This window comes from Poecilia reticulata, linkage group LG11, assembly GCF_000633615.1.
Source record: "Poecilia reticulata strain Guanapo linkage group LG11, Guppy_female_1.0+MT, whole genome shotgun sequence".
Lineage (NCBI taxonomy): Eukaryota > Metazoa > Chordata > Actinopteri > Cyprinodontiformes > Poeciliidae > Poecilia > Poecilia reticulata.
Genome location: NC_024341.1, coordinates 17,271,736 through 17,283,520, shown reverse-complemented (window position 1 = coordinate 17,283,520; position 11,785 = coordinate 17,271,736). Strand labels below are relative to the sequence as shown.

The 11,785-nt window shown below is 37.3% G+C and overlaps 1 protein-coding gene across 1 annotated transcript; it reads right to left on the bottom strand.

Moving 5' to 3' along the window:
• Nucleotides 1-6,828: 6,828 nt before the first annotated feature.
• Nucleotides 6,829-11,510, bottom strand: mrpl24 (mitochondrial ribosomal protein L24). The gene is made up of 6 exons (XM_008422186.1): nt 11,407-11,510; nt 10,997-11,183; nt 9,845-9,940; nt 8,981-9,084; nt 8,146-8,276; nt 6,829-7,299 (listed from the first exon to the last, which is right to left on the bottom strand). Exons 2-6 carry the CDS (start codon nt 11,177-11,179, stop codon nt 7,163-7,165), a joined length of 651 nt encoding a protein of 216 aa, XP_008420408.1. The 5' UTR covers nt 11,180-11,183; nt 11,407-11,510; the 3' UTR covers nt 6,829-7,162.
• Between the last annotated feature and the right edge of the window lie 275 nt (nt 11,511-11,785).

Here is an 11,785-nt window from a genome sequence, read left to right as displayed (position 1 = left end):
AAACACAGGGTTAGTGTTGGTTTTAGATGTGCTGCCCCATTCGGCGTACTGGAGCAGGGAAAGCAAAGACCACAAGAAACAAGAACAAACCCCAACAAGATGTTTATAGAACCACACAACAGAAAATCAAAAATAACACAACCTCCACGAACCCTGTTTCTCTGTGCAGAGTGTATTTGTTTCGGCTAAACATTTAGCTTTCTACTTGAATGAATTACTTTCAGATTTATGCAGTCATCCTGTATGTTTTTGTTGCCTAGTAAGAAAAATAAGATGGGGGAAAGTGTGCAGCGGGTGAATGGTGCTTTGTGGTGGCCGTCCTGTGATTCAGCAGCATCTCTTGGCTCTGCACACCTGAGGAATCTGACACCCAGGTGACAGTCTGGGAAGGAAATGTCAGAGCTCAAAGAGCAGCCGGAGATCAGAGGTCTTGCTTCTGACGTGGACCAGCTGTCACAGTGACCCAGATTGACTCCACAGGCAACAGAATAACATCATTTATACAAAGAATTTCTCCCTCACAGGACATAAAGAGACACTTTCTGTTTAAAACTTGTGTGAACTAACAAATCAGGTTATAAGGATGTCATAAAAGAGTAAAGAAATCTGTGTTTAGATAAAATATTTTTGTAACAACCCTTCTGATTATTCCTGAAATCCTCCATTGTGACTTCAAAAAGATGAACACACTGATGTACTTTCAGGTACTTTACTGGATAATGAAGAGGTGAAAGTTGTCAAAAATTGGTGTTTGGATTGTTGCTAGACCTTTGACTTATAGGTGTAGTTGAAAGAGTTTGAGTTTTTGTTGGCTTTTTTTTTTTTTTTAACTCTGAGGTCATAGTTCTCTGAGCTATGCTTGCAATCAGTGAGGTGACTTACGATTAATTGTCCATTAATGATTTATTAGATTAAATTTAGTTCCAGTGGGCTGCACAGTGGCGCAGTTGGTAGAGCTGTTGCCTTGCAGCAAGAAGGTTCTGGGTTCGATTCCCGGCCCCGGTCTTTCTGCATAGAGTTTGCATGTTCTCCCTGTGCATGCGTGGGTTTTCTCCGGGTACTCCAGTTTCCTCCCACAGTCCAAAAACATGACTGTCAGGTTAATTGGTCTGTCTAAATTCTCCCTAGGTGTGAATGTGTGTGTGCATGGTTGTGTGTCTCTGTGTTGCCCTGCAGCAGACTGGTGACCTGTCCAGGGTGACCCTGCCTCTCGCCCAGAACGTTAGCTGGAGATGGGCACCAGCAGCTCCTGACCTCAGTAAGGGACAAGGGTGTAAGAAAATGGATGGATGGATTAGTTCCAGTTGATTAATTTCAATCCTTTGGACCTTTTCTTACTGTTGTTGTTCCAAATTCTTGTAGTTTGACCGCCGTCCAGCAGAGGGATGACCAGCGGCGGCTGGTCATCTCAGATTTGATAATAGATGTTTTCTTTTCCTTTTTTTTTAATTCGTGAAATTTAAAAATAAATGTATGTGATCTGAGCTTCATGAAATATTGAGGTTCAGAAATCTAAATTGTGTGTGCTGTAAAAAGGTAAAATGATTAAAAATGGCTTTTTACTCAAAGTTTTTATTGTTGTTTAATTCAATAAATTATTATTAAGAACTTTCTTCATTTCAGTAACTCAATTTACCCCCAGAATTGTGTTTTCAATCCTTTTTTTCAGTAGATTGATTATTTTTCAGTTTATTGCCAATGTAAACAAGATTTACAGTTATTATATAATATTAGACCAATAAAAATAATACAGAATACAGAAATCTGGCTCAATTATGAGTATGTTTACGTACTTAAATTTTATTTTCAAAAGCAGCCAAGCACAACATTGGTCTGGAAAACTGAAGCTATCAGAAGAAATTAAAGATCTAAAGAAGTTTGTTTTATCATTTGAACCACAATAAATTACAGTCATATGCAAATATCTTCTTGCAGCTGACTAAATTTGCCCAAACACAGTTAAACATGCAGGCAAGACGATGGCTCAGAGCTGCATGAGGGCTAAAGTTACATTTTCCAGCAGCCTTTAAACATCCAGCCTATAATCAGACTCTGTCATTACACTGAAGCTGCAGCTTAGATCATGTGCCGAGTCCAGAGCAGCACTTGAATTTAGTTTGAAACGCTCTTCAGATGTTCTGGAAGTCCTGGGGTTTTTAAATCTGTGTTTTAAACACGCATTTTCCACCACTTCATCAGTTTACTTTTGACATAATCTCACGCTCAATAAGCAGTTTCTGCTTGTAAATTCAGCTGTTTTACATGCAATCATCGCTGCCAGGTGGGACTCATTAATGGTTGCGGTCGAGGAACAAATGTGACTCAGCTAAACAGCAGCAGAGCCTCCAGTTTACTCTTTATGCATCTTTGATTCTGCTTGAGTCATGCAAGCGGTTTCCTTTAACTGGATTACCAGAACTGCTGTCAACTCACCGCAAGACAGAAATTATAAGACGGACAACTCGAGGCTAAAATCAGCACTTTCTGTGAGCAAATGGAAAAAAAGAATAAATAAGACAAATGAAGTAATGCATCGGTTCCACTTCACCACTACCCCTCACCTAGCTGCAGACTCAAAGCCGTACAGTGACAGTAGAGACGACCGGCCTCAGACTCATTTTTCCTCCCATAAAGTTGAAAACCTCAAAAAAAAAAAAAAAAAACATGTTTCCGCTGACTGGCAGCTTTTATTCCCTCCTGGATGCGGAGGCAAACCGGTTCAGGAGGGGCGAGTCTGGGAAAATCTGCAGCACTCATCCCACCACCGGCCAAACCGACGACTCACCACGTTTTCCGCATCGCACTGACCAGAAATTATGGTATAGGGATCCACTGTGAAATCTCCGCACAAACGTACGATCTGCAACACGTCAGCCTCTTCTGTCGATGAATGAAGCTTTAGTTGCTTCACCAGCTGACGAGCTGGCATGGAAGCTGCTTGGTTTCACGGTAAATCAATACAATGTGGTCGACCAGGTGGAAAAAGAAACCTTCACATGAAGCACGCTCCTTTCACACAAACCTGTAGATCACATTAAACTCACTGGTTATTTTATCCGTTCATATAAAGCTGTATATTTATGGGTAAAAGTGAAAATGTTGGCTTATTTATGAACGTGTGGCCAAAATGTTTTAATTCCAGAGGTTTGAATGGATGAGCGCTTTATAAAAAACAGCAACGAGAAAATAAAGAAGCAAAATTAGCTTCCTGCAAATTTTGATTATAACTCTTTGTTTGTGCCATCATGTTATTTTCTAATCAGAATTAAGATTTCCGAGTTACAGTTTGGATTTCCCATAAAGTCATCTGTCTAAAGTATTAACAACCCCTTCCAACTTTTATTACGTTACAACCACAAACCTCTCTATGTCTGTGATAGGCCGACATAAAGGAATAAAAATTGTGAATGACAAATCAATTCTGAAAGGTCAGACATATTTGATCCCTTTTACTAAATAGATTCCTGTTATATCAGCTACCGTCACACAGCAAAACATGTCTAAGAATGGACAATAAGTGTGATTCTAAACAAACACATCAAACAGTATAAAAACAATAACAGTGATGGCAGCATCATGGAGTGGGAGTGAAGGTCAGAGGTTATAGGTTATAGGTTGAAGGTTGGAGCTAAATATAAGACAATCAGGGAAGAAAACTACCTTACAAATAACTTTTCAGCTAGAAATAAAAGCTTGCTTTAAGTCAATAATTCATTAATTTATTGATTTTAAAAAATGCTAGATCCACTGACAGATTATTTCACTTACAATAATACAATTTTACCTTGTCGTAAGTGAAATTATCTGCTTGTGAACTAAAACTATTCCATCGATATTAAGGAATTATTGACTCCAAGTAAGCTCCTGTATAGCTGAAAAGTTACTTGCAAGTTTGTTTTGTCTTATTTCAAGTGTAATCTTGAAATAATCACAGCAAAAAATTCTTGATAAGATTTTGCATTTTTGTCTTCTCCAATATTATAATTTAAATCCAAAGTATTTTATGTGTTAAAATGGCTTAGACCTGAATTTAATACAGAATTTCTGGGAAGACTTGACAGTCTGACTGAACTCATTTAATTTTGAAAGGAAGAATTGGACTTCCTTTCAAATCAAGTGGAAAAATACAAATAAATAAATAAATCCTGATAGTTTGTAGGTAGATATTACTTTGTTTTGGCCTATTAGAAAATATTTCAATGAAATATATTAAACGTTGTGGTTATGTGACAAATTGTGAAGTTTTTTGTAGCGGAGGCGTCTGCAACCTGCAGTTCCAGATGTATTGGCTCTTAATAAAACACAAAAATAAAAAAATGCTAAAAATGTATCATTGTTTTAAAATGTCTAAAGTTTTTACACAAAAAGTGTAAGCAATATTTTAGTGAACAAACGTTTTGGCCTTTAGGTTACAAACTCTTTTTTTTTAATGCTTTATTAAAAATGTATTCGATTTTTGTAAACTTTAAAGCCAAATAATCAAAATAATGTTCATTTTCTTCATTCACCCATCCATTTTATTTTGAAATGTGTAGCTTTTGTGGCTTTAAGTTAAATGTTTATGAAAGGCAACAAATGGCTCTCAGGGTTTTAAAATGTTTTAAAATACTATGTTTAGGGGTGTGAATACTTTTTCAAGCCACATTAATCCTTTCATGCATGAATTTTGATCTTTTGTGTCAGGATTTTTTTCCTTTTTTATTTTCTTACGGCATAAAAAAAGGTAGTAAAAATTTTTTTTACACTTTTTTTCTCCAAATACAAACTTGTTATTTGAAAAATACATCAGTAGTATTGTTCTTTAGTGGTTATCTGATGTCACAATATGTTTTTTACCTGCAAGAGTCGAATACAGTAGAAAGAGGGTCCGGGTCAGTCGGCATGCTCTTTTGTCTGTCGGCCATATTGGATTTAACAAAAAATAATTTCTTGCAATTGTAGCTGATGTCCAGTAGTTGATAGTGTATTTTATGATGCATTAGTGTCCACTTCAGTGGTCTGTGTGCATTTATAACATAAAAATCCACAAGAAGCACAAGAAGATGGCTTTTAGACAGCTGTCCACTGTAATGACCACTATGCATGGTACATTAACTTGGAAGTTTTTTCACCAGCTTCAAAAATGAACCTGGCTGTAGCCATGTTGGATTTTCTAGGTGGCTCCAGAAGAAATGGCGCCTTCTTCCTCGTTGCACCATATAGTCATTTCAGAAAATTACTTCCTGTGTTTGGTCAAAACATTTAAAATGGGAAGCCTGCCAGAAGCAAAAAAGGTAAAGCAGTTAAGACAAGCATCTGTGGTTATTTCGACTAAATAAAAAGGAATAGTAATTATCCTGTAATAAATGCAACTCAAGGTGTTTTTTTTCCCTCCTTGTAGCCTGATTAAGTTTCTAAACTATTTTTGCACCAAGTTAATTTTCCACAGCTGGTAATAAATTTGTAGATTAAGTCATTCTTGCGAAGCTTTAACACGTCGCAGGTGGTGCCAGAGAGAAAGAGTCATATGAGGTGAGTGAGGACTTTGTTGAAACTATCCAGGCTGTGTAGTCTTCTCCTTCCAGACCGTTTCCATGTCTCCCTCAGGTTTCCCAGACATTTTGGAAAGACAGACTCATTTGTCTGACAGCTTTAAGTTTTGGAGAGCTGCGTTCGGGTCTGTCTGGGCATTGGTTTGAAAAAAAAGAAAAGAAGAAGAAAAAATAAGCCCATTTTCTGCCTTATGACTGATCCAGAACAGGCGGCACCCGTTTCCATTCCTGAAGCTGCCAATAGTACTAATAATCTCATTTTTCAGACAGACTGGATGAAGCCTGGAATAAAGTTATTACTGTTCTGTTAGTCCTGGCTATAAGATAATGCTACTCCTCACTGCCGTCTGCTATACGGAGGACCAAAACTGACATAATAAAAAAATAAAAGCATAAATATTTTGGTCCTCCGTACTGCTAGAGGATACACAATGGCACAATTTAAAAACTCAGGCTCTACGACACAGAACATGGTTGGTCAAAGCGACCCACTTCTCAGCATCATATATTTTATATTTAGAAATTCAAATAATAGCCTGCTTGCTGGAAGAAAGATTAGTTTTTAAAAAACATTTCTTTTTTTTACTTCTACTACTACTTTATTTATAAAGCACCTTAAAACAACTATAGTTGCATCAAAGTGGTGTTCAGATAAAAATAAACATTTAAAATATGCAACGGTCAAAAGAGCTTTGTTTCGTTTTTAGGTTGTGTATATAAAGTATCTACAACATTTTATTGACCTTTTAAAAACAAAAGACAAGCTTATAGTCAAAAAACAAAAAAATATATAATTTCCACCTGCATGCTGATGCTAATCAAATATGATTTAACAGATTATGAATTACTGCACCAGCTTTTCACCAGGTCAAAATCTGTTAAATCACATTTGAGTCATTATTTAAATCTCACTAAAACCAATCAAACTACAATTCTACATAAACCCATTTTTTTCTGCATCAACAATGTGTGAAAATCTGCTTATTTAATGGTAATTGTTTTACTGAATGTGCAAACGTTTTATAACAAGTACAGTTAATATCATTTGGGAAACTACTCCAATGACCCGCTGCAGCAAAAGAAAAGGAAGTTTTATTAAAAATAGTCCTACATTTTAAGATGGTGCACTCATAAAACAATTTTGATGGAGGTTGCTGTTTTGTTTTTTTATTTTTAAGAGATTTAAACTCCTTTTTAATAGAATACGACATTCTATTTAATAGTCAAACTTACATTGCTAACATTGTCTGGGTACGTTTAAAACCAAAATAAGTCAAAAAGGTTTGAAAGGCCCCACTAAGCTTGAAAAACTCTTTTTATTTTGTGGAGGTGTGAAACCGCAGGCCAGTACTTATTCACAACCTTGGATTTAGCACTTCGCCATTTATTACATTGTTTCCTGCAAAACGATAAAACACAGGCCAGACATTTATTCACAATATTCTAAAAAAAGAAAGAAGCCCCAGAATACCTCAGGAACATAAGTTGCATATAAATGAGGCCCACAAAATGCTGAAACAGTGTTTGTAAGTTCGTTTGGGCTCCTTTTGTTGTCTTTACACAGTCCAGAGGACGCTATGGTCAGCACGGCTATAAGAACCGGACAGAACCAGGAGGAACCAGTCTTATCTTCAGTACCAGTAGGACTTCTGGTGCCTCCTGTGCTCCTGAATACCCAGTTTCTCCATGACCTCCTCTTCCAGGGTTTTCAGAGATGGAACGTACGTTTTTTCAAGCGCGTCTTCAGGACTGGTGTCTTTGGACCCGTCTGTGTGGAAACAGAAATAACTCCAGTTTGAAAAGTGAAATTAAATGTGTTTTAAAGGTGACTTTTTATGCTTCCTTGAACATATATTCCTTGGATATGTCTAAGGGCTACACATAAAAAATTTTTTCAGCACAAAATTGTTCTTAGAAAATAAGATTTCAGTCTGCAGTTCTTCCTAGTTTGAGCTTCTTTCAGGTCTGTTGTCGCTTTAAATCCAAATAAGCAGCTAGCAGCCAGAAGTCATTGCAGAGCGCATACAGCAGTAAAACCAGTTGATCGAAGGAGCTGGAGTTTCGCTTGGGTTGCTAGGTGACGGGTGGAATTCTGCTGCGGTCGCTAGGTAACGGCGCAATGCCCACGGAATATGACTTTTCTATCAGGAGGTTTTTGAAACGGCTCATCTTTCAGACACCAAAAGATATTTACTTATTGCCAAAAAAATGACTGGATGCTTTTGTTTTAAACTCTTGGGCTGTTTTAGAAGCAGTGGAGACCAAAATGGAAGTACAAAAATGTTAATTTTGCATAATAGGTCCAATTTAAAGCATTTTGAAAACGTGTCTGTAATCCTTCAACCTATTTTTAAAAATATTACAACTTTTAGTGACTACTTAGCCTCACCCTCCCCGCCCCCATCTAACAGGGAATATACCTGAACAAATACACAAAAACATATAAATAAACAAAAATGGCATCATTCCAGACGAGTTTAACCAATGCTAACATTCCTTATGTGACTTTCATTTGTGGGAATGACAGGATAGCTCTAGTAAAAGTTACTCTGGGTGTAGGAAATAAATCATCTGGCTTTAATGTGCTGACTGAGGTGATCTGCTCCCCGCTCACCTTTCCACTGCAGAGGCACGATGCCGTCTCGTCGCTCCACCACAGGTTTGGGGATGATTCGTCCCGTCCTGCTGGACACTCTCACCCTCTCGCCTTCTTCTGTGAACTTCCACTCAATCTGAGTGGGCTTCCTGTAGATTAACCACCAAAATGTAATGACAGAAAAAATCTGCTCCGGTACTTTAAAAGCTGCCAAATCGCTCAACATTAGATTCTTTTGTCTATCAAAATATTGGGAGACAGAAACAGACTCATTGAGAGATTAAATTACAACTGGTGCCTTTTTTGGTGGTTGCTATCCTGCTTTCTGCGTGTTTTACTTTATACAGAATTTGACGTTTTTTTACCCCCCAAATGAAGAGTAAATAATTTTTCATCCCATATCTATGATTGTATTGGAGGGAAACACTGGATGTAAACTTTGCTGGGTGGTAAATTGTTCCAACATTGTGATAAACAATAACATAACAGCATCATAACGTAAAACACTTTAATTTTTAATTTAAGAACACTTAACACAGAAATTGGAAGATATTTTAAATATCCAAAATAAAACATGACAATGAAAAACTATTTAAAAAAGGAGATATAAACCACATACAACTAAAACCATGAATAAAATGCATTATGAAGTCTCTGTAAACAAAATATCCCTTGTTGGGTTCATTTTAATTGATCATGACATTAATTGATTCATTGCTTATTGCGACACTTTGTCCCTACACTGAACTCTGTGTTCTGATTTCAACTGAAATATTTCTTAAGGTTTTCACACGGTTAAAAATTGCTGAACTTAATAAGCGCGTCCTGTTTTTTTGTTTCCTCTTTATCCTACCTGTCTGAGGGGTCAACGAGGCCGACATCACGGAGCAGCAAAGGAGCCTCGCTGGCAACGTAGGTCCCACGGTAATCGTTCACTTTCCCCACATACCTGAAATGCTACAGCAGGAAAAAATAAAACTGTCACAACTCAGTCAGCTTTATGGCTCCATCTAGTGGAGTTAAAGAGTCGGGCTGTGGAAAAGAAAACAAATACTGAGTTTTATGGTGAAATATGAAAAGTTTTATACAAAGAAAGTTTTATTTTCTAGTACTTTCTGAAGACAAAACTCAGTATCTAGTCATCAAAACATACAGATCATGATACCTTCAGATCATTAACAGCATCACAAGTAGAAAGAATCACATGAGATTTTAATGATGGACGTCACAGGAGAATCGGAGAAGCAAAAGCAGTCAAATGCTAGGTTGTGGGTTTTTTTAAAAATATATTCTTAAATAGAAAACAACTCTCACAATAGCAGGGATAAAAACACAAAAAATTACAAAGTTTGAATCCAATCTGAGCCAGACAGGCCAGATCCCATACAAAGTTTTAAATAAGATGACACAAAAACAAGTACCAGAGCTGGATAACGAATACCAACTTGAAACGCAAAGTAAAAAAGTAATAAAATGTTAAACAGTCACAAACCTGCTGGTGCTTCTTTATAACCTAGCTGTTTATTATCAGTATCAAGCTGCATTACTAGTTACAAACTGTGTATGAATAACGAGAACTACTGTGGAGAAACTTTGTGTTCAGCCTCCTGCTGCTGTTACAACCGTAGTTTCTAACTTTTAACACAAACTTAGAAAAACCACAGATTTGGCTAAATATTACAGCATACAGTGAAGTCTTAATGAATTGATTTCTTACCGTGTTCAGTCCTTCCAAGATGACCCAGTTTCTGCGTCTAAAGACTTGGATCACCTTTCCCTGCTTCCCTTTATCTTTACCAGCAAGAATCTCAACCTGTGAGGAAAAACGTTTTGAAACGACTTGACATTCAACATTTTACCTATAACACTGGTAAACCCAAAAGTAGTTACTGAGTTGGAAACACCAGGTTGTGTTGTATTCTTTTCCTTTAGGATAGTGAAAGTAAGAGAGTCCAGTCTACTGCCTTGTAACCCAAGTTTGGAACTTGACCAAGAAGAATTATTTCTTCAGGAAGAATGTGGAAAAAACAATTGACAAATAAACCTGGTAATGGCTCTTGTCATGCTTAATGGCAACAAATAACTGGCATTTAGACTTTTACGTCACGGTGAATGAATTCTGGCTCACACTTTCTTACATTCTTTGTTTTTTTTAATCTGTCATGTTAGAGGTACAAGTCAAAATTAGCTAAACTTGCTGGTGTCTTTTGGATCAATGTCCTGCTGCGCTACCAGGTCTGTTTCTATGTTGTCAAACTACAGTCTGCCTTGAGAATCAAGATAGTTACTGGGAAATGTCAGATATGCGTTGATATTTTTTTGCTCCGCAGTGGCTTTGACCTTTTCCAAAGATCCTTTATTGATAAACTGTGAACACCAAACTAAGGCAACTGAGGTCTGCAGTGCTTTATATGTTTTTCTTGATCTTGATGATGTGTCATTCACAGGTGTTGCTTGTTTTTTTTTGCACTGCTGGATGATTAGAGACCTATGATTTTTCTAATGTGGTAAAAGCAGACAGAAATTGCAGAGTTTCAGGCAAAGAAAAATAGAATCCACTGTATAATCCAGAACTGCTACTGTCATCCTCAGGTGACACATTGTCAACTACATTTAGGGAATCAAATATGCTACTGTAAATTATAACAATTTCATTTTTATTTATGTTTAAGTTAAGACAATGAATCTGCATCCAAGTCTGAGGAGAGTTCTGTTTGAGGAGATGGCAGTAGGTTTGAATGTTTTGTGGTGTTTTCCAGTAAAATAAAGCACTAAAAATAAGCTGTCCATGCAGCTCTTACGGCGTTGGACCATTAGAATGAGTCTGTGAAGACTTGATTATTTCTTCTAGACTGTGTCTTGCTCTCACCATGTCCCCCTTCAGTATGGCCCAGTCCTCTGCCTCTATCGGCTCTACAAACACCTTCTTCCTCCTCCTTCCCGGAGGATTCATCCTCTTAGCAGCCTCCGTCCAGGGCCTGTTGGTGCCGTAACGGTAATCTTTAGGCGCTACAACCCGGGCTGCCATCGAGAGGAGAGCGGTCAGCCTCATGGTGCTGCAGGAACCAAAGCAAATAACGTTATCCTTCTTGTCAACTCTTAATTCACTGACCCAAGCTAGGCTAACGTTAGCTCAATGGTAAACATCCGTTAGCATTAGCTCTTAACTACTCGCACCTATTTTCGCAAATATGTTACTGTAAAACTGCAGCTACTGTTTTAGTTTTATAATATGAATGTGGATTTGAAAGGAAACTGGATACATAATATATAGCTTACCCTTTGTTGATGTCAATGTCACATGTAGCAGGACGAATGAGGCTACCTAGTTGTAGCGCCACCTGCTGGACCGGAGCGTCTTGACGTGATTTCACGCATGCGCAACTGCGCTTAAAAGAACGTCCTCAAAGACCGAAGTGACAGACGTTGCTGCATCAATTCGTGTTTATTTAATCCAAATTGTACATTTTTGTATTTGATTGTTTCTTCTGAATTAAATCAAGTTTCAACTTCCAGAGTAGTTTGGGGAAAGAAAAAGAATTAAAAAATTATGATAAACAGGTGAAAAGCTGCTGATCCTATTGGTTAAATCTAATAATTCACTTTAACACCAATGAAACCCAAAAGACGACAAAAGCAGGATTCATTTTTTGTAATC

Bases quoted from the DNA above. Each gene is read 5' to 3' on its own strand.
- mrpl24 (XM_008422186.1), bottom strand. From the start codon at position 11,179: ATGAGGCTGACCGCTCTCCTCTCGATGGCAGCCCGGGTTGTAGCGCCT. The intron at 9,941-10,996 runs GTGAGAGCAAGA...TTTTCCTCACAG, and splicing joins CCATACTGAAGGGGGACATG to GTTGAGATTCTTGCTGGTAA. The intron at 8,277-8,980 runs GTAGGATAAAGA...GTTAATCTACAG, and splicing joins CTCGTTGACCCCTCAGACAG to GAAGCCCACTCAGATTGAGT.